Source organism: Falco naumanni, chromosome 7, assembly GCF_017639655.2.
Source record: "Falco naumanni isolate bFalNau1 chromosome 7, bFalNau1.pat, whole genome shotgun sequence".
In the NCBI taxonomy this organism is placed as follows: Eukaryota; Metazoa; Chordata; class Aves; order Falconiformes; family Falconidae; genus Falco; species Falco naumanni.
Genome location: NC_054060.1, coordinates 25,491,989 through 25,514,842, shown reverse-complemented (window position 1 = coordinate 25,514,842; position 22,854 = coordinate 25,491,989). Strand labels below are relative to the sequence as shown.

Here is a 22,854-nt window from a genome sequence, read left to right as displayed (position 1 = left end):
CGGGGGCAGGAGGTGGCAGCTGGGACGCCCGCTGAGAGGAGGGAACTCACTTCCCTGCCTTCAGCCTGCTGCAGCCCTAGCACCCCTTCAGTGTTGCGGGCAAGGAGACTGAGGAACAGCAGGGGCTAGGGGCAGCTCTGCAGAGAAGGGCTTGAGAGTGTGGGGGGGCAGCAATGTGGCCGAGGGGCCAGTGGGACCCCGGGGGGCATTGGGAGCAGCATGGCCAGCAGGTCGAGGGAGGGGATCCTCCCCTTTGCTCTGCCCTGGTGAGGCCACTTCTGCGGTGCTGTGTCCAGTTCTGGGCTCCCCAGTTCCACAGAGATGGGGAACTGCTGGAGAGGGGCCAGCAGAGGCTACGAGGATGATGAGGGGACAGGGGACGGGAGCATCTCCCTGATGAGGACAGGCTGAGGGATCTGGGGCTGTTCAGCCTGGACAGGACAGAGGGGAATCCCATCAATACACACAAATACCTTAAGGGAAAGTCTTGAGGACAGGGCCAGGCTCTTTGGTGCCCAGCGACAGGACAAGGGGCAACGGGCACACGCTGCAACACGGGGAGTTCCACCTGAACCTGAGGAGAAACGTCTTTACCGTGAGGGTGCCGGAGCGCTGGGACGGGCTGCCCAGAGAGGCGGTGGGGTCTCCTGCTCTGGAGACATCCAAACCCACCTGGACGTGGCTCTGTGCAACCTGCTCTGGGAGACCCTGCTTGAGCAGGGGGGTGGGCTGGGTGGGCTCCAGCGGTCCCTCCAGCCCCCACCAGTCTGGGATTTAATTCCCATTTTTCCTAGGAAACCGGTACCAGTCTTGCAGTAAATGGCAAGTAACTGCAGGTGGCTCCTTCCCCTGTCACCACCAGAAAGCTTTACTTTGCCAAAACACTTCAGCCCTTATTCTCATTTTTAAAGGCATTTGGGAATGATCGCACCCAGCAACCAAAGTGCAGCCGCCACGCTGCTCGGAGCCACGTGCCTGGCTGTAACGAAGCTACCAGGGAGGCCCTGGCCTGGGTGACACGGCGGGCATGTGGCCCTGCCAGAGGCAGATTGGTAAAGGCCCAGCAGAGCCTCCCAGTAGGTGCCCAACAGCAGAGGACGTAGCACACTTGGAGCCCCTGGTCATTCTACAAGTGTTTATTTACATATTTTACAGCAAATCAAAACTTAGTAAAGTGCAGTTAAAAGAAAACAGCCTGGGGCCCTGGGAACTTTCACTCGGTTCAGTCCTTGGCTGCATTGCTTTTCCCCTTAGGGCAGAGGTGGTCAGGCAGCATCTGCCTGTCGAAGGGGTAGTGGAAGTAGCGGTAGATCTCCTCTGCCTTCTGCAGGCTGACCTGGGCAGCGGCGGCGATGTCGCAGGGGGAGCTGTAAGAGACCACAGTAGGAGGGCACCTGACCTGCAGCTCTGCGGAGCGCAGTGGAGGATGCCAGGACAAAAGGGGAAACTGCCAGTGAGCAAGAAGTGTCAAGAGAGCAACAGGACCAGCCCGAGCTGCCGGTGATCTCCCCTCCCCAGGCCCCTGAGGGCGGTGAGCGCTCCAGACTAAGCAAGCCTAAGAAAACTGCAGTGAAAACAGGGAACACCACGACAAGGGAAAGGAAAAGGTATGACAGCAGGGGGGACGGTAGACGCAGAGCCCGTGTCATTGCCCTGCTCTGCTTGAAGAGACTGAGAAATGCATGAAGAACAGGACAGGGGAGCGCCGGCAGCAACAGAGAGGTGTACAAAGGGTCTCCCTAAGCAACCGCCCTGGCAGGAGGTCCCGGGTGAGACAGGAGGCCTGAAAGCATTTGTCACATATCTTTGCTGTTACCTGTTGGCCATCTTCTTCACAGAGCCAAAGTGGTGGCACATGTTGAGAGCAGCCAGGTAGCTGAGGTTAGGAATAGTCAAGTAGAAGTTGAGCATTTCCTGTCTGTGACCCTCCACCTCCGTTGGCACACGAATGGCAGCATTTTTTCCTTGCTCCACCAAAGCCAGGTCTTTCAGCAAACCAGCAGTTTCCTCTTGGCAAGAGCTGAAAAGAATCTGGACCCCAGCCTGGACCAAGGCTGAGAGCATACTGTCGTAGTTCTGTGTCCTCTGGAAAAGTCGTGACATTTCTCCTGCAGAGTGAAAATACAGAAAAACTCACTGAGATTTAAGTGCTAAATTACTGTGAAAATCTAATATGAATCACTCACAAAACAAAATGGTTCAAAGAGCACCTGCTTTGAGAACTTGCAACAAAAAACATAAGGGAGAACACCACAGGGAAAGGAAACAAGTAAAGGTCACAGGGGCAAGACTTGGTTATATGAGAGGTACAGTTTAGGAATTAACACAGAAATTGCAAATGAAATGTCATTAGGAGATCAGATTGAGAGGAACACAGGGTAAGCGATGAATGACAGGACAGACTGAATCAGAAGAGGTTTAGTAAAGCTATAGAAGTAACAATGAACTTGAACACTGTCAAATAAGAAACCAGCAGCACTCCAGAAACAGCATAATGAGAACAACTGGACAACACCAATGAAAATGAATGACGCCTTCAGCAGCAGGGTAAAAAGGCAGCTCAAACGCAATCCCCTGATCTATAGCCCCTTCTGAGCGGCTACATCGTCAGTGATCAATTCTATCGTTTCCACATCTGAACTATCAATTAATTAAATTTATGTCACAAAAACAAAGCTGCGTCCACAACTTGATTTCAACAGTGGTGTTTTATAGCCCAGAGTGTCTGTCATTTAACTGGAATGGTGAGCTCTAGTTGAAGCAGGTGCAAGCAAGACCTCTCCATTATTTTCTAGATGGCACTGAGAATAGGCAGCGTTAGTAAAATCATTTGATTGCATAATTTGGATTTTAGTTTTAAAACAAATGGCTGGTCCAGACTATATAAATTAATGAAATAATCTTGAATTTTCCACAAATGTTTAATCAAGTCAGGAGCTGCTCTTGAGACTCCTCTGTTCCGTGTGCTGTGACACGAGGCAATAGCTCAAACGCAGCCTTCCCAAAGCAACGCGTTGTCGGAGTGCCCTTTTTTTTCTAAAATACAATTTTATTCAGCTCATCTTTTGCTTGTTCAAGCAGCAGTCATTACGTGGTTTGGCCTCTGCAGTTTGGAGGTAGGCTTAATATGCGGGGTGCTGTGCTCAGGCCAGCTGCCGTTCTCACTGGTTCTAAACCTCTTAGCTTGCTGCTCGAAAAAAGTATTTTTCTGGAGTCCGCTATTATTTTAGTGCTGAGCACAGGTAAGATTGTGCTTGTTCCTTTTTTCTACTATTCTCACCTTCTTTGTTGAAATAATCTTGAAGTTGGGGTATTCTTGCACATATTAATAGGTCAGTTAATAAAGTTTGAGTTAACTTGCTTTGCCCTCCCTCAGTAATTAGTAAGCAGCGTATCCCTCTGGCTCTGGCTGTGCATTTCTGCCTATATTAAAAGGCCCTCAAAAGCAGAACAAATCTTAACGCTCAGCTTATTAATGTAATACTCCTACAGAGGGTGAAATGCAGGTTTTCAATCTACTTTCCATCCTGTATTATACACAAAGCCAGTGTAGCCAGTGCAAGCCTTGAGCAGAGACCAGCGCGTCCCCGTGCTGCCCCAGGCTGGTAACACCCACCTGTTTTAATCCTGTCCTTTTCCACAATCACACATATTCTCTTAAACATGTTCTGCAGGCACTGGATCCGCTGGGTGACTTTATTCCTGTTCACATAGTTCACTAAGTCTGACAGAAACGTCCTCTCCACCGCCATGCAGTTGCTTACGATGTAATCGCTGCTGCTCAGCGAGCAAACCTGCACCTTTACTCCGTGAACTGCCTTCAAGGAAGAAATCACCTCCGCTCCAGAGGAGATCTCACGACTGTCTACCAGAATACAGAGCGAAGGCTTTTTCTCCAGAGGGTCACATGAAAACAGAGCTGGAGCTGAAGAGGGGTTTGTGGAAGCAGAATGAGATGGGACTGAAGTGCTCCTACAGGTGTTCTTCAAAGAAGTTTCCACCTGTAAATGTTGAGAATCGCAGTATTTCTAACTGATCGCAGAAGCATAAGGCCAAAGAACAACATGGGTGAAAAAAAGTTTTCAAATACCTATAGCTTAATAAAAAAAATTAAATACACTTTGTTCCAGTTTATTTTTTAAATCAAATTAATAGAATCTAAAAAGTATTTCTCAATATTGCAAAACTTATTAACACTTTAATCCCCTATAAAGTCTTCCAAATTCCAATGATGAAAGCATGCAGCCTTCACTAATAAGTTCAACAAAACCCGAATACTATACATGGTACACGTCAGCGTACGAGATCAGGAACCCAGCCTCCAACTGTGAATGTGTTACTTCAGGACACTGAACAAGTATTTTGCAACTACAAAACCCAGAGAATTAGTGGACGCTCTTGCTATTCAAAACAGATCCATACTCCTCCACGACTGTCAGACTCAAGGTAGTATCTAATGCCCCCATTTTTGTTTCCCGACCACTAATAATACTCGCCAGGTTACCCTGTGAGTACAAAAGCTTCCGATACCAAAGAAAAGGGAGCTACCTAACGCGGTACAAGCAGCCTGGACCTGCTCCCTTACCACCAGGAGCACGCTCACTCGCTGCTGTATTGCTGACAGCCCTCAAAACAGCAGCGCGATGGGCCGGATTCCCACCGGCTGGGATTCTTTAGCAAAACGTGAGGGGCAAGGTCCTTGGTTTTGAGTTAACACCAACCTCACTGCGAGCCTGGAGAGCCTCCTTCCCTGCATCAGAACTGGCGACAGCTGGTGGAAAGCACGTGCTCCTGACTTGGTCTGGGTGAAAATCCAGCATTTCCGATACTGAAGCTTTCAAGCTGAGAATCATCTTGCTCTTATCCTCAACAGCCTGGTGAACAATGACTTCCCCAGCAAGTCTTCTGGGCTGCGCAGAAGAGGCTGAAGGCAGTGACTTGGGTACCTGAGCATCTTCCTGTTCTGCCCTGAAAGAGTCTGTTTTCACAGGCTTCTCATTGCTGACACTTATTTCTTCCCCGCTGGAATCGCTGACAACAATAATTCGGGACGGTTTCTTCTTTGGCATTGGGACAGAACAGTCCTCTTTCATTCCAGCCTGGTTTAAGTTTTTTCTGCGGCGAGTGAGGTATTGTTTTCTTCCACTAGTGAAACTCTCGTCATTTAGGAGATCAAAATTAACACACACTTCCTCCTCGCTAGATTCACTTTTGCAAGTTTCCTCTTCCACCTCTCCAACACAGAAACTGTCTTCTTCATAAGACTGGTCTTGCTCAGGAATCTGGGGCAGGGGGGAAACCCAAAGTTAGTTTTGAAATACGGTAACGATGTTGCTCCTCTGCTCCATAAAGGCACTTTGCTTACCCAACCCACCCTATGCACGAGTCCTGCGGGGCCTAAGGGGCTTCTCACACCTCTGAGAACCTCCGCGCTGAGCACGTTCTGCAGTTCCTCAGCTACTGCCCTGCAAGGCCCAGCACATGTAGCTGTGCTGGAACACACATACACTCAGTTGGGCCCATGGCTTCTCACCAGAAAGATTTTAAAGAGAATATTACTTGTAGCATCACAATAGAAGCAAGACTTGCTCGCTAATACTGCTACCACACAGCTTGGGATGCCCGCAGGAGTATCTCCTTTGCGCGTGTCTGCACAGGCGGAAGGACCGAACCGCCACACTGGCCCACTGGGTCGCAGGTTTGCACTGAGGCAGACCCCGCACCCTACACCACACGCACAAAGCTTGCTGACAGAAGCACTTCCTGATGCCTTTGCAATGTGTAAAATGAAATGGAAGTTCAAGCTTTGTGTTTTCAGCAGCACTCTGCCTCAGCTGAAACAACAACAAAACCGACATCGTAAGCTGAGGCTGCTTGGAAATCGAGCCTTATGAATTCTTCTTATCTGCTTGCAAATAATCAGTGAGCACAACCTGCATTTTTTTATGGTAATGAAAAAAAAACAGTGATTTACCCTTTTCATCCAATACAGATCTCCACTTTCTTGTGCTGAAGGTGATATAGAAAACAGGAATACAAGGTACAGGGGGAAAAAAAATGTGGAGAGGGGATAAGGAATGATCCTGAATATCTGTTTTTCCAATTCTACTTAGGTACTTAGTTTTCCAAGGCAAAATAATTCTTTCAAGGGAAAACTGAAGTAGCTAAAAACTGCTCTACAAGTGACTTATGTCACGTGACATACAAAGAGTTCAGAGTAAAACAGAAGCCAGAAGATAGATCTTGTAGATCATCTCAGCTGAGCACCATGCAGCGTTCATGTTGAGGGGGAGCACAGCCAGGTGTGATAGGAACTGAACTGAGCCAGGAGCAGGCAGGAGAAGAAGTTATCATTTTGAAAACAGCTCCGTCACGATCATACATTCACTGGCCCTTTTATGAGTAGGCAGGATTTGTGCGTAACGATACGGTGCGTAATAGGGCAAGAAAGTGGCTAAGGATCCGCTTTGGAGAGTCCCTCATGCTCAGTGGTTACCCCATGCAGCAGGGGCACAACTAACATCTGGGGTCCACGGAAAGGGTCAGCCCCACTAACGCTGGCGACACTGGACAGCAAGAGGCACCCTGCCAGAGAGTGCTGAGGAGCAGCAACAAGCACCGTTAAATATACTACTTTATTTTCTCATAAACATTTCCAAACTTGCGTTTCAGGAGCTAACCTAGTTTCTAGAGAAAATGTGATCTCTTGGCACTGCGGCTTCTCTGGCAGCAAGAGCACACGGCAATCTGACATACAACTGGGTAACGGGCAGCGGTGCCAACACAGAGAGATTTTCTCCAGCAATACACCCAAACAGCCCCAAATCTGCATGGGGCTTGTTTGATTCACCAAACTGGGAAGTCGGTTAAGAGACTGGAAACGTCACACGCTGGGTGAGAGGACTCTTCCTCGGAAGATGTCAGTCAGCATCCTTTGGGACAAAGGAAGGCAGCAGGGACGGGGAGGTCAGCTTCCAACCCTGGAGCATCTGCAGTGTTACACTGATCAACAGTGCTCACTGTAACAGCTCTGCTCTTCAGTGAGAAGACAACTAGGGACTGGGATGCTTTTGCTTCAGACTGGCTGACAGCCTCTCTCTGGCTGAGGAATGGGGTGGGGGTGCTTCTATCAAAGCATAAGTGTCTGCACACTTTAACTTAAAAATCAAAATTAAGTCAAAAGTAATTTGTTGGAACTTATTATTTATCAGCAATAGGCCGCAAGCTACACTTCAGAGTAGGACTAGAACCTACATACAGTCACACGTGACCAGTTGCATGAGGACGGCTGTCATTTCCTTTTGTACCTGAGAGAAAATCGTCATGTTGAATTCACGATGAACCATTTTGTATCTGTTGCCAAGAGCTGGGCTACGCACAGATTTCAGGTAAACTCCTTTCATCTCACAGTCTGAATCAAAACAAGACAGAATATAGGATTATTAAGGATATGATTTTAAATTCATTAATATAGAAGACATGATGGAACAATAAGTAATTCCTTTATAGTGTCCCAAAAACCTGTATTTCAAAACCCAAAAATTTTCAGTTCTCCAGACATCTATGAAAATCCCAAAGCAAAGGACTGGGTCTACCCTGCTCGCCGTCCTGAACGCTGCCACGTAGGTGGTTTTCTCAGCGGGCAGAGCTCTGGAGGCCCATAGCAGGGAGAAGGGCCACACTGCCACAGGAAACCCACATCACTCCCGTTTCCATGTTTTAAGTCTCTCCCAGAACAGATACAAAAACTGGTTTCAGGAACTGTGTGAGAAAGGGATGGGTTTACCCACACAGGAAGCCCACACAGGATCTTACAGAGAACAACTCAATGTCAGTGGAGAAGGAAAATCCTCAGCAACACCTAGGAATTTTAAATATTCCAGGGAAGGACAAGGTTCATAAGCACAGGGGTAAGTAAACCATCTTGGCCAAAAAACAGCAGTACCTTCTCAGCTGTGACAGTGTCAACACTGTAATTTTATCTATTGTTATTTAATATCACGTTTTAGGTTTCTCTGTAACAGAAGACCTGAAGGAATCAGAAATTTCTAAGTGGAATGGAAAACTGTGTTTCTGTTCAGTGATGATGGAGCATTGATGCTTCATAAGAGGTGACAGTCCTCAAAGAACTGACTCCAGCCAGCCCAAAGCTATCACACAGTAGAGACTCCAGTGAGGAACATAGTACATAAGAAACCCACGCAAATAAAAAACCAGAAAAGGTAAAAAGAGATAATGGAAAGCACTCGATTTATCACAGCTGAGGAGGTTACTGCTTACTAGCTGACACATTAGCTGGCAAAACGGCCGTGCCTCTCCCACACCACTTGCTAAGCAACACTCTTTATCTTAAAACCATAAACAACTCTCCTCACTCACTGTTTAACACTTGTGTGACCTCTGCATCATCGTTCAAGAACTGAGCAAGTGAAGAGTTCAGCTCATCCTCTGCATCATCACTCTCATCAGATGAAACAGCATCTTCATCTTGCTGGGACAGCTCAGCTTCTTCATCTAAAAACTGCCTTGCTGCATTCTAAAAAAGCAAAAAAATCCAAACAAAATTTTAGTTAGAAGCTGGCTCCCAGTTAACTAATGTTACATATGAGACCTCTGATTAAATCAGTTCGTGACTCTGAACATCAGCTGTCTAGGTCGTCACAGCTACTAGGCTTCTGGCTTTGAAAAGAGGTGAAGGAAAGCACGGGCGGGTCAGTGACACACAGGCCAGCGCACAAACGCCTGCCTGTCCCACCAGCACAGAAGAGTGAAGCTGGTGTCCATTTCAAAGCACTGGCCAAAAGCAACCACAGCGTGTAGCACTGTTTACACCCAAGCTAGTTAGTAGTACGCCCAGAGTTTATTAACACGCTGTAGCTAAGCTACCCAAAAATATTAGGTTAATTTGTAACTTACAAATCTAGTTTTACTCTTTTTATTTGCTTTCAGAAATCTGTTCTGATTTCGCAGTGCTGGATTACTCTGAACCCAAGTCCACTAGAAGCTTCAGATACAGACTTCACACTGGTTTGTCCTTCTCTGTTTAGGATTTAGAATTGTTTCATTAATTCATCAGACAATGCCAACTCCTTATGGAGAAATGGTCATGTTTCAGGGAAGATGAAGCACTCACACATGAACTGCAGTCCAGGAGACACGACACAAACCTTGGTACTAAGTTCACAAGAATGCAACAACATGGAAACAAAACAAATGAATTCAGGAAATTGTTTTCTCAGAGACAGTTTATATTAAGCTAACTTTGTCTCTTATAATTTCAGCTATAAAGTACTAAAGTAAAACATGAAAACCCCCTAGAAGCATTATGTATCCCAATTACTCTAGAAGAATGATTTGTTTGCCTTATTTTTACTAAAAAGCACAAAGCTGTAAATTTTAGATGTGTACACGAAAGACTAGGACATTTGGTGCTACAGTAAGTGACACCGCTGATTTTCGGATTTTCCTAAGTCTTTTAATTATTTGCTTATATCAATTAGTAAACCTTAATGACAGGCTTTATTAGTAGTTCCTTTTCTAGAACAGTTTTGATTATTGCGAAACACACTGGAGGTTACCTGTTTACAGGAAAGAACTCTCAATGCTACTGCCAATTAGTCTTAATCCTGTGATTAAGACTATGTGGGGGACTTCACAACTAGTGAAGGACTACGGAGAGGACAAACCCTGTGGTGTAAAAGCGCTGTGACACCAGAAACTAACAGGCAGGAGTCTGGTCACACTTGGGAAACAATAAATTACCAGGTTCTTAAATTCCTTATTGAGTCTCCGAATTCAGTGCCAGCAGCTATTTTGGTCACCTTGGGACTTCTCATAGTCTCAGTTAATCTAACTGCAGATCACTGCTGCACTTACAGCTCCATTACCTGTACTTCTGTACACTGAACACCGTAACAGGCGGTGGGCTGATCAAAATGATTTTGATGTCTTGGATCATCTGTAGACCTGAAATTCTGACATATTCATCATTATGGATATTTAGCTAAGACGATACGTGAAGGAAGAGTAGAATTTCGGAAGTATACACACTCCCTTTCCATGAACCTTTTGGTCTCACATTAAAAAAATAAAAATTGAAAAATGGATTTTTCATCTACCTCATTCTTTCTATTCCAGAACACAAAATACTGATACTATAGGAAAGTCTCCATCTCCACATCAATGTATATTTAAGAGCTTTTCAATTTACTATGAATACAGGATTCTGGCCCTACATCCTCTCCTGCATCCATTCCTGATGCAGTGACAGATTAAAATGTAAAATGCTAAGTTAAGAATTAAGCTTTTGGGGCGAGGGACCATTGCTATCTTAACATGTTCAAAGTTGAAACCATTAGCATAAGTGGTAAATTCATATGATCAAGTATCCTAATAGCATAAATTCTGGACAAGAAACCAAGCTTCCCGAGTCTGACTAATCTTTGAGTATCTTCTACTTGCAATGTAAATTGTTATTTTCCTTCAGAAGATTATTATGCAGGGCCCTGCAGATTCCTCTGAGAGCCAGGCAACGGATGTGAGGGTTCGGGTCATTACCCAGTGTTTCAAGATTTCATCTCAAATGTCTGCAATAAACTTGAGTGAAATAGCAACAAGCCTCAACCCTCCTAAACCATGTCTTAAAAACAAACAACTGCCCCGCTGCAGGCCTACTATAATACAGCTGTACCATGAGTGCCTACAAAGGCCATAAAATAGACAGGAGCTCCATTTTTTAGACCATAAAATACATACAGGCTCCAGAACAAGTAATTTAATGACACCATAATTTTTTGTCTGAAATATGTGAAACATTTCTGGCATTATTTTTTTTTTAATTTAAATATATAGACAAATTAGAAAATATTTTCAGTTCATTCTTGCAGTTTGAACACAAAGTAGAATCTCACCAAGTCTCTTTCTGTCTCCTTTTTGGTTTTGTTTTGTAACACACTGCTTGTGTTCACAGACACATTCTTCTGAGCTAGATTTTGCAATGTTGCAAACGTCCACTTACACACACACACGTATGACAAAGCACAGCCATTATCCACATTGCCACCTGAATGCAAACTGCTCCAAGTACGACCTTCAACGTATTAAGAGAGACGTGTCATGTCACATACCTTGTATGTAAATTTGCTATTGACCTTTTGCTGTTTTGTATTTCTCAGCTGTTTTTTGCTACAGGTTGCTGAGCTGCTCTTCATGGTCCTACTGGAGTTCTTCTGAAAATCCTTGTCATCATCACTGGACGTGTCCGACTACAGGAATATTTAACAAAAACTTCAATGAATAAAACTCAAACAAGCAATACTTTAATTACACAGTCAAACTTCGACATCTGGGTTCTTTTAAGCAGCACCTAATCTTTTTGTGATTGATTTGCTACGGCAAAATAATGCAATAACCCCAATTATCTTATTAAATACAAAAGAACAGAAAAACATGTTATTTGGAAGAAAAATCAGGTCAAATCTGACAGGAACTCCCCCCCCCCCCCCCCAATGCAAAGCTTCGTGGAGTAGAAGTTATTTTACTGCCTTTCACAAAGGGAGAGGCTCAGCTCTCCAGCCCATAGCAAAACTTCACTGCCAAACAACAACTGCAAAATCATCTTTGGAGACCTGGGGAAGAACTGAAGGCAGGAAAGCAATTACATTTTAATACGCTTCAGGTCAGATGGCATAAAATATTCTTAATAAGAACACTTGCCTACCAACTGGAGAAAGAGTAAATGTTTAAATATATACTCCATAAATGAATTTGCATTATTTTCCTTCTGTCACAATAAAGCACTTACTAACCACATTAAGTGGCTGTCGACGTTTCCTGACGGCACGAATTGGCGATTCAAAATCACTATTATTCGTGACCTATGTAAACAGAACATAAGTATAATTGCAAAGAGGATTTTTGTTTTGGTGTTTGACTTCATTTTGCTTCTCCCATCTTTTTGTTGTTTTTTTTCCTCCCTCTCTTTCCAAGACTCACATCAGGAGACTTCAAAACATTTTTTTTTTTCCTATTTTTTCTCCGGAAAACGACCTCTTCTTCACTCTCACTGCTGGTTCCTACAGAAAAAATAGTAAACAACATTCACAAGAAAATGCATTTTTCACAATACAATATTGCTATAACTGAGCAGTCAAAATCTGTCTCTTATAAAAGTACCTACAAAGGAGATTACTTATGGATCTGTGGCAAATATTGTTCCCTTTAGCCTTGTTAATCAAAATAAATAACCTCCAGCTGAGACGTACAATAAATCCTACTTCCCTGGGGAGTCTCTTGAGTGGAAGTGATTACCCCTGGCAGTGCAGATAGAGAAAAAGGGAGGTGAAAAATGAAACCAAGAGAAAAAGCCCTTAAAAGTTGAACAAGAGTTGTGCTTCTGGAAGCATCTTGTAACAACATACCGTTTGGGTGCACTGAGGAACTCCCTAAAAAGTCCTCTTTCCAATTCCTCATCCAGCTACAGCCTTTTTTGTTCTTACAGAGGACTGCCTTTATGAAACACACGGTCTCCCTTCTCGCTCTGCATGGCCAGGGTCCCGTTCCGCCAGGCAGCCCCCGGGCCTGGTGCAGCCGATACGCTGCCCACGATGACCCCCTTCCTCCCCCAAAGCAGGGGTTAACCACAGCTACAGCACCCTGGCTTATTTTTAACTCTCTCTCTTCGGGAATATGGCAGGGTAGGGTGGGATAGAGAGTTGGTTCTAATTAAATCAGTCAAAGCTTTGAATTTCTTGAAGGAAAAGCACAAAAATCCCACCAAACATTCCACTTCTAAAATAACATCTTTAAATAGCAGTAACTATTATTTCAACAACACACACTATCCGGGGAGGTTTTCAAGACCCGACTGGACAAAGCCCTTAACAGCCAGACCAAAGTTCACTCTCAAACCTGCAATTCTAAGACAGCAACTTGTTTCTTTTTGTGGTTTTGTTTTGGGGGTGGGGTGGGGTGGGTGGGTTTTTTTTAATAACTATTTTTCATGACACAGATTACAATTTTTGAATTCAGCAAACTAACTTATCAATTTGAGGGTGTGATGATTCAGGAAGAAAGGCAGTATTCAACAATAATCTTCAGAAATCATGATGCCTATCAGACAAATTCAAAGAGAAGGAAAAAAAGATGCTTTAACCATCAAAAGGACTGTTTATGCTTTGTTTCGGTGTTTAAGGACAGTAACGAAATCATTCAGAAAAATTCAGTTGTGCCCTATGAATCAGGCCAAGTACTATGAAGCCTGAATTATTCTGAAAGTAATTCAAGGTTATTCAGAGATAAATACAACAAAGGGTGTGAACGTGATCTGTAAGTGACCTATGGGTGAAGAACAATGTTCATTTATATATTGGTAATATCTGAATATGAAATATTTACGGTACATTGGTGCTAAACCAGAAAAAAACAGAAGAGCAGAGAATAGGGAGGAAATAAAAATAGAACAAAGCCTACAAGCAGTGCACATTTTTAAGACAATCTGGGTTTGTGCTGAAGTTATAATGAGAAAATTTTAAACATAAGTCAGTCATCATGCAACTAAACTGAAGAAATCCATCAGCAGAGTTTCTGTTCCTCAGGAAGAAAGCAAGGTGTGGATTCAGTGGCTGACATGCAACAGATCCAGAAAAGATTAAGAAAGGGATTTGAAGGCAGCTCTAGCTCACACAATTGTGTCTCACACGGCTGCACTGTTAGAACTTGTGAAGAGGTACAAGAGGTTTAAATCCAAGTACTTCCTCCAGTACACACGCACTCACTTCAGCCTCAACTGGCTAAGCTTGTATGCCGGGTTAAGATCCAGGAAAGTCTCCTCATTGACCCAGCTTCTAGTATTACAATCATTATTCCCTTTTCCTTTCATCCTTCCCACCTAAGTCATAAAACCAAATTGAGGATCCAAAAGATACTGGATTCTATTTATTTAAACAAGAAGGTATGAACTAACTGCACCACTGAAATCCCTACCTTTAGCAGGAGTCACAGGTGAACTAAGAAGGTTGGTCTCTTCCAGGTTTTCAGTTCTTCCTAAAGGGCAATCAAGTGCCTCAACAGCTGAACTTGCAAAGTTCTGCCTGCGTGGGCTTTTATTTACTATATCTGTAAGAGGCACCTCTAGAATTTCCTCCCTGGCACTAAGAGAAGACAGCCATAGGAATTCTTCTGATAGCTTCAATATTCATAACCTTTTTACCTGTTGGAGTAGAAAGTGCAGAAGCCAAAGCTTCAGGTGATCTGCTTCCCATTCTGCCTCCTGACTCCAGGAAAGGTACTGCAGCGGTACCACCCTCCGTCCCTTCCCTATCACTCATGCTCCCACTCCGGCACGGCAATAGTGTGGAAAAGTCTCTTTTCTCAGGAGTTCTGCAATCCCGCTTCGGCGATGTTTCAAGTCTGGAGCCATCATTCAATAATTCTTTTCCATCTTGAGTGGATTTCACATCTGCATGACTCCCCGAGGGACTCTTTAATTTTATGATATTATTAGTATTTGCATTTTCTTCAAAGATTTTGTTATCACACTCTTCGATGGAAAATCCCAGATCAAAGGTAACAGAAAACAGTTCTTGAGAACAGTCGTAAAGACTCTCATTATCCAGAAACAGCTCGCTCACGCTAGTATCACCTGGCATTTCCGTGGCTGTGGTTTTACTGCTTTTTGGCTGCTCCTTGCAGGTTTCATCAGCACCCACACAGCACACCTCTGAAGGAAACCAGTCGCAGCCTTGCTCTGCAACTGGCCTAACGACAATCTCACCTGAATCTGGCCCGACTACGTGCTTATTGCTCATAGAAAACCTTCCATTATTTGTGCCATAAACGTGTTCATCTTCAAATAAATGCATACTCTTCTGTTCCTCAATAATCACATTGTTCCTGTTAATTTCAAGATCTTCTTTATCTTTTTGAACAAAATACTCATTTGAAGGGTTATTTGTCAGCGTGTGATTTATTGTTGGAGTTTTCTTTTGAATTTCAGTGAATTCTTCATTGTCAAACAGACTATCAAAGCTGTCGTTCCAGTGAAGTTCCTCTTTGGCTTTAACAGCAGCAGCCTTAGGAGATGATACAGTTTTTGAAAAACATGTACTTACAGAATCACACAATTCACTGGTGACTTTCAGTTCAGGATTTTCAAAGAGCTGCAGTGAACGATCAGCTTCTGAGGACACAGGAAAGACTCTGTCCTGCAGTCTCTCTGAATAACTGCCAGAAGTACCTTTTTGAGGAGGACATATTGTTTCTTCATTTCTCATCGTGTTTTCAAAATCACTATTCAAAGAGGGAGGAGATTGTGATAAAAGCCTTCTCACATGGGAAAATTTTTCTTTCAACCATGAAGGCCCCTCAGATGCTGTCACAAGCGCAAAGGAATCCATGTATGACTCAGGAAGATAAAATAAGTCAGAGAACACTGGCGATTTCTCAGCTGTGAAGCCACTATAACCCGAAGCTGCATGGTTTGTCCCCAGTGAGCTACAAGCCTTATCCACAGTTTTGTATTCCTTTATTGCTGCACTTTCATGAATTACAGTATTTTCACTGTTGTCACATAGGTCAATAAATGCATTTAAGTCAAACGTCACCTCTAGTTCCTTATCCTTTGGACTGCCCTGGTCAGTATTTTCAGGCAGAGCAAGCCTTCTTGCTGAGTAAGAAGCTGAAGTATTAGTATCCGTAGGCAACACAGGCGCTTCCAAATTTAATCCAGAAGTTCTCTTCAGAGTCTTTGCTTTTGTAACTTTAAACGTGGTAAAAAAGTCACTCCCATCATCATTTGTATCAGGTAGAAAGGGTTTTACCTTTGATCTGTGTGCCATGTCTTTTCTAGATGAGCATGCTTTCTGATCAAATGTGGAGTTGGTCGTCAAAAGATGACTTTTATTCCTTTGAACATTAACGTCTTCGAGATGTAAGTGAGGCCGAATCTCCAGTTCATAGCTGCAATCTCCCTGCTGACAAACACAGTGTAATATTTACCATAAATACATACAGGCTTACAGGGACCTGTCCTAAGGATATTTAAAAGAAGTTAAAAAGGTCTTCACACTCCGAAAGGTTATTAGAAAGTGGGAGTGCGGTGGGGGGTGGGGTAGGGTGAAGCGTTTTGAATTTAAGGTCACAACTTTCATTTGCTAGCAGTAACAGCAAATCCGTGCTTGGGCAGTCAAACCTGAATGTTTTAGGAAGACCACAAGATACCGTGCATAAGTAAAGATGGCATTTAGCTGAGCACCACTGCACAGCATTCTGCACTGAGCATCCATGTCATGCAGTTAAGATGCAGTTCTCAGAACCTTAACAGCAAGCAAGATCACTTTGCTAATAAAATGTGCAAGGCACTTTGTCCTCAGACAGGCTAATGTTTACAGGCTGTAGTTCTGGGAGGACTAGCAAGTTGAGACAGGTGCTGTGAGCAGAAGAAACCCTTACTCAGGCACAGGTGAGCCTGGAGCTCTCTGTTCTCTTTGTACTATTGTTTGTAATTTGGCTATTGCCATTGATGGCTCATTAAGATCTTCTCACTTACATACTCCCAACTTATTTCCCCCTCCCAGATGCTTATTAATTTTCTGTTCAAAATGGCACTGACCTAGGCAATGAACTCTTTTAAAAATACACTTGAAAAAAGCACAATAGACTTTGACATCACTCCCAGTTAGGTACCCATACAAGGTATGTACCTGGACTGAAAAGCTATTTATTTATTGCTCTTCTCACTCTCTCTTTTAAATTAAGATTTCAAAATTAAGGCATGCAATCTCCAAAAGGAACAGTAAGACTGAAATGAGGCTCTGAAAGCAATGGTTTGAAACACGCCTTCACAGTTCAAACCCGTTTCACTATTAAAAATAAAAACGGGGATGTAAAATCTAAACAGAAGGTACAATTATTTTGGGGCAGTTCAGTAAGATGAATCTCTAGACTCATTAATCCCTGAAATTAAAGAAGACACATTTATAGAACAGTGGGTGATAAACCTGACTTTTACAATAAGAGGTTATCTGCTTCCTATACAAGTAACATTCTCCAAAAATCCTACCATATATAAGTAGGAAAAAATTAAGGTCTTCATAATCATAGCCTCCTGAACCCTCCTCACTGCCCCGTGAGAACATTATTTGAGCAGTTCTACCTCAGCTTGTGCCGATATTCACTATTCAAACATCATCATCTGTATCTTCCAGTAGCATCCCGACCTTCTCTAGCTCTTCACAAACTAGACCCTTCACTCCCTATCATATGTACCCCAGCAATGTGCAGACTCTTCTCCCATGGGCATAACCCCTGGTCTTCATTCACAGAGAATATGACTTCTCGTTTCTTCAACACTTGGTCTCTGTGTAATTGAGCTGCTAAGAAAGCTTCCAGAGCTCTTCTAACCAATGACAGTGTGACATCAAAATCTTGATAGAACTAGGACCCCTGGGACAACTCTTCCGAAAGAGACTGTGAAGGAATTAAATTAGTCAAAGTTTCCACAGATGGTACATCTGGGGTTGTTGTTAAACAACCTTTTACTGCTACAGTCCTTAGGGGACCGAGAGGAGTCAATTGTGAAAAACAAGGTTTGAAAAATACTCTGGAAAGTCATTCCACCCCATCACACAAGGCAGAAATTACCATGCCTAAAAATTACTGCTGCCTGGCTTGTCTTAATGTATTCCTGAAAACAGGATTCAAAGCTGTCTTCTGAGCATCTGAAGACTGATTGCATCCTAACACAGCTGTGGATCCTTTCTGGTTACAATACATAAAGCATACTATTGAGTACCAACAGTATTTTTTCACTCTCAACGATAATAATGATAACAAATATTTAGATTTTATCACTAACTTCATTCACACGCTACAGAAAGGATGATAATCAGAATATATAAGGAAGAATCTGTGTACAGGCTGTTTTGGGGTCAGGGGCACAGCTGGCTGCAAACCCTGTTTACAGCAACGACACTGGCATCTCAGCGACAACGTATGCAATTCCTGCCGGGTCAGCAGAGCAGGGAGAGGAATGTCAGCTGCTGGAGAACCGTCTCTTAAGGGCTAGGAAACACTGTCACTACAGAAGATGCTACTCAGCTGCTACACACTTGGTGCCTATGCTTAGGCTATCCATTTATGAACATAGCCAAAGTAACTCAAAGTTAGAATGGTTTAAAAGGAGATCTCCGAGGAGATCCTCAGACTATACCAGCCGGCTTCTAAGAAGGCCTAATACCTAAATGGTGATGAGAACATTTACTATAAGAGAGTTAAAGGAATGTTTTGATACATGTGCATTCTAAATAATTAGTTTCCCTCAAGCTCTGTCAAAACACAGAATCAAGATACGGAAGTCCCTGTATGAAATCAAAGAAGAGCAACAAGCAACAACCAACGCAACCTGGTCCAATTAATTTCACAAATGTCATCTGAGGAGAATACACATTTGGTTGACAAGATAACAGGGTTGATAATTGTATGTTTCGATTTACGTAAGTAACGACTGGATGTTGCTAATGTTTAAATTAAAGTATCCAAGCATTAGAAGAGCACAAAGTGTATTAAATGGATTTAAGATTGATTAGCTGCCAAACCACTAAACTTTTTTGAAACAGAAGCAGGTGATGCTCTTGCCTGCCCAGTACACGTCAGAGGTGCAGCGCACGTCATTCTTGGCTCTATAGTCTTCTGTGGGTTTAGGTAACCCAAAGTAAAGCAACCTAAAACTAATCAGACCTGAAGGAAAAGACAAGGGGCGTGAGCGGGTAAAAGGATAATTCAAATCACAACTGGATCAGAAGCAGAGCTGGTAAGAGCAAATAATTTATGTTTTCATATGGCCCAACGTGAAGCTGAATGTTTAAGATGGTAAGAGGAGACAGAACTATATCATGTAACCCAAAGGACCTACAGAAACTCAAGAATGAAGTTGCTAAATTGGTAATGGTGGTGTGTAATCTCTTGCCTGTGTACTTCAGGAACTAGGAGGTGGCAAATTGATGCCATTTTGTAATGGTCAGGGAGGAAATGAATAGGTTGCTAACTTTATCTCCATAGTGAATAATTGGTAGAAGCTGTAACGAATAATATTATGTTACTGGAGGAGTGTTCTTCAGAAGGGTCAATATTGCTTTTGAAAACAAAAAAAAACCCAACCAAAATAATCAGACTTTACCAAACGATTAGATTTTTTTTTAAGAGGTCAACAAGCAAAATAAATCGAGATGCTGTTATGTATACCATCTTCCCACCTTTATGAAAGGCTTTTAAAAGTCCCTGACAAAATCTTTAAAGAAACTTAAACAGAGAGAGCACAACAGAAATTTCTTGCGTGAATAAATAACTGGGGACAATACAGAAAACAGGAGGAGTGAGGAGTTGTTACACTTAAGGACTTCATTAGGCCACTGCATATATCCATGATGTTTTAACGTGGAGGGGAGGCAAGGAAGAGTCCAGCAGAACTGCTGTGTACCAGGACAACAGTCCGGAAGACAAATTTAGCATCTAGGACAAACTTTAGTAACCTAATTTCAGGCTTACATGAAGTTATATAACTGTTCTAGTTCAACTCAGTCATTCAAAATACTTTCTCCCAAACAAAATACTTTCTCCCAGTGAGTCTAGTTAATACTGATGGAGTGAAAGGACAGAATTATAATTATCACATTCTAGCTGGAATGTGTACAGCCTGTAGAATCTTAAATTACCTGATCAGTCTTTCTGTAACCCAGTAAGCTCCAGTGCGTACCAGCTACTCGGTAAATAGGTCATGCAGGAGCAGAAAACCAGGCATCTCTCTTATGATATTAAATCAGTGACCTTGCTTAGAATTACTGATTTGGTTTAAAAAAACGATAGCCTTTCAGATACAGAAAACAGAAAGGAAAAAGTAAGCTTAAGATATTAAAATGTTAATTTTTAATATATAAATATACATATAAATACACACATACACGCTGTTTTCTAGCATTTAAATTTAAGGCATCTACTACCAAAATCAGAATTAACCTCTCTCTCCTCATAAGCTGCTTTGGATGTATGTTTTCTAATGAGATTCAGATGCTTGCCAAAACCCTGGCGATTTCACTATTTATAAATGAAAAGACAAGTCTGTAAACAGATAAAATATAGATTTTAGCAATCAACTTCTTCCATCAAAAGCCTGATTGAAACAGAGGTAAAAGCAGCACGAACAACTGGTGTTTAAGTCTTTCCTGACACAAACCAGAACCTATTTTCTGAACAGTTTTTGGGTTAGATCTCAGGAAGAAAAGCTTTTGGATTTTCAGCTTTCATACTGAGTGTTAAATCCCATGGAGTCAAACATAGTTAATCACATGGGTATATTTTCCAGTTAACTTATGCTTTAGCATGAATATTAACAAAAATTACAACAGTAAGGCTGGTGGTTTTCCTACAGTATTTTGCATGAGTAGGTAAAGCAGATACCAAAGCAGCATATTCCAATCTATTCCAATGACAAGTAGTTACAATTTTTCCCTTGTAGGTGATCAGCTGGTCCCTTAATACTCAAGGGAAAACCCTTGTGTTTGCCCTCACACATGACCCTCAACATGCAGAGACAGCCTTTCGTGTATTCTGGACAACGGAATGCTGTGCCTCAAATGCTCTCAGCCATGACCATTCTTACCCACTCCCCACAAACACCTTTTTTCGTTTACAAATATCTCCTAGGCTGTGATTATCGCTTTTAATTTATCAGATATGTCCCGGTTAAACCATGACACATACACTCACTGAGGAAGCTAAACTGCACTTCAATTGCCATGGAAGGCTTCTGGAGGATAGAGAAATGACAGCGTGCAGTCCCCCTCCAGCTCCTCTTACTCCTACAAGGAGAGCTTCTGCCTTCCAGGAATCCTGCTCACCTGCTTGGCAAGCTGGGCTGCAGGCATTAAAATACTGAGGTTTAACATAAAAGTACGTACTACATAGTGTTTATTAGTGCCTAGGAACAAGACTGAAGCCCAAGAATGCAAGAGGACAAACACCACAGGTGCCAGACAAAGGCTGCTTTAAACAGTCTGTTGTATTTGACCAAGAACTGGGAAAAATATTGGAATAAAGACATTATAGAATGCTCCTTCCCCAAAACATGTCCATCTGCCCGCCTAGGCCACTTACTATGAGCTTACACTGGCTAAAAGTTACATCTACACCAATGACCTTAAGGGCAGTGGATGAATTTCACTATATACGAGATATGGGTATACGACATATTTTAACTATCATGAAGTTTTTTCTGCTTTATTTTATATTCCTTTCCTACAGATTTCTGAAATTCTAAGCCTTTTTTGGAGTAACAGTGATCATTAAACTAACGTTTACACAGAAGTTTCCAAAAAAATCACTTTTTTTGGCTGATGCAGGTTTCTCCTACACTCAACTTTGAACTTACTGGTATGGAATTTAATTCGCCCACTTTTTAGATCTTGATTCTTTATGATCATCTTTTACTTTTATTACCAAAAATAATTTTTTACTGCTGTAGAAATGATCACTTTTTTGAATGATTTACAAATAGGTTAAACAATTTTGATGCTTACATGATTTCATGGCTAACCACCCTGCATTTGAGCACAGGCCCCTATTTATACCTTTCAGGGATGGGTTAGTGAACAGAATAATCAATCTCTCCTAGTCCATGATGGTTTCCAGAAGATACTCTAGGAGAAGGAACACCTTCAAAAACCTTTTTTTGAAATTCAAATATATTATATTAGATGACCCTTAAAAAATATTTAGTTGATTCGTGAAAGAAGCCTAAGGGACATAAAACCCACAATTTCCTTCTACAAAAGCTGTGGTATTTTAATTCCTAACAGTATCACTTTATTGATGTAGCTATTAATTCTATCGCTTTTCTGCTTTCAGGCAGCTTGCCTGGAAGGAATCACTAACTCTCTCACACAGCCACTAACAACTTTCTTCAAAACCCAAGTCAGTGTCCAACACCTCCTACTCCTGCGACACCCGGGCTGATCTAAACAGCTGGGAATTCTTGAAGAGCTACCATCTCCTCCTGCTTAGTAGCAATTGGCTACTATTCATTTGTCTGCTTGTACTTATTTTGCTGATACTCTAATTTGAGAGAGCATCTGTCTACACAGCAAACACAGCTACACAATAAAAACACTCAAAAGATCCCTAAAAAAAAGAGAGATCTATTAGCAAAATACGGGGTCTGTACGCCAGCAATTTGGGGAACAGGTATCATTAAAGAGGCTATGGGGCAAGAGTCAATGTTCAAGACCATCTGAAAATAAATTAATCTCTGGTTTAGTAACTGCTTATTTTACAAAACTTCCTGGACAGAAGTGATAGCTAGTTAGGATTAGAGGTGTCTGACCTGGTGACTGCAGATGTTCTCTTTCCTGACACTACAGACAGGTGAAAGCTGACATTTACTATTTGACTTCCTTAGCCTAGGATGGGATGGCCCTGTGCTAAATGCTGTAAAAATATACAGAGGGAGGGGGGAACCCAGCACGCTACAGGGAGATATACAGCAATGACCTAGACACTGATACATAATTTCCATGAAAATATGGATAGCAAGACATTCCTGAATCTCAGTGACCATAAAAAGTTCCTAGGCTTACTGCATTTCCATGCCAATACTAAAAAAACCAGCAAAAACAGGTATATCCAAGCAGATAGCAGGACTGCTGTGTCTAAAAGTAGTTTTTCAACTACAGTAGCAGTTCAGTGTTTCTAAATTAATGTGATTACGTTGCACTGAGGTTTGTCACCAGTGCATTATTTTAATATTAAAACCAATTTAAAAATATTATCCCCTCTCAAAACTGAAATACTATCTTCCAAGATATT

At 42.4% G+C, this 22,854-nt stretch overlaps 1 protein-coding gene across 3 annotated transcripts in view; it reads right to left on the bottom strand.

Moving 5' to 3' along the window:
• Positions 1 to 1,121: 1,121 nt before the first annotated feature.
• Positions 1,122 to 22,854, bottom strand: part of FANCM (FA complementation group M) — a 75,674-nt gene continuing 53,941 nt past the window's right edge. Inside the window, exons 14-23 of one of the 3 annotated variants that reach the window (XM_040600437.1) lie at positions 14,210 to 15,971; positions 11,995 to 12,074; positions 11,808 to 11,876; positions 11,127 to 11,264; positions 8,380 to 8,536; positions 7,308 to 7,411; positions 4,722 to 5,282; positions 3,617 to 4,001; positions 1,817 to 2,108; positions 1,122 to 1,367 (exon numbers count right to left, since the gene is read on the bottom strand). In XM_040600437.1, coding sequence (XP_040456371.1) covers positions 1,223 to 1,367; positions 1,817 to 2,108; positions 3,617 to 4,001; positions 4,722 to 5,282; positions 7,308 to 7,411; positions 8,380 to 8,536; positions 11,127 to 11,264; positions 11,808 to 11,876; positions 11,995 to 12,074; positions 14,210 to 15,971 — 3,693 coding nt within the window. In that variant the 3' untranslated portion in view covers positions 1,122 to 1,222. Of the gene's footprint in view, positions 1,368 to 1,816; positions 2,109 to 3,616; positions 4,002 to 4,721; positions 5,283 to 7,307; positions 7,412 to 8,379; positions 8,537 to 11,126; positions 11,265 to 11,807; positions 11,877 to 11,994; positions 12,075 to 14,209; positions 15,972 to 22,854 lie in introns of those variants that run through there. The other 2 variants (XM_040600439.1, XR_005828850.1) reach the window with 2 other exon arrangements.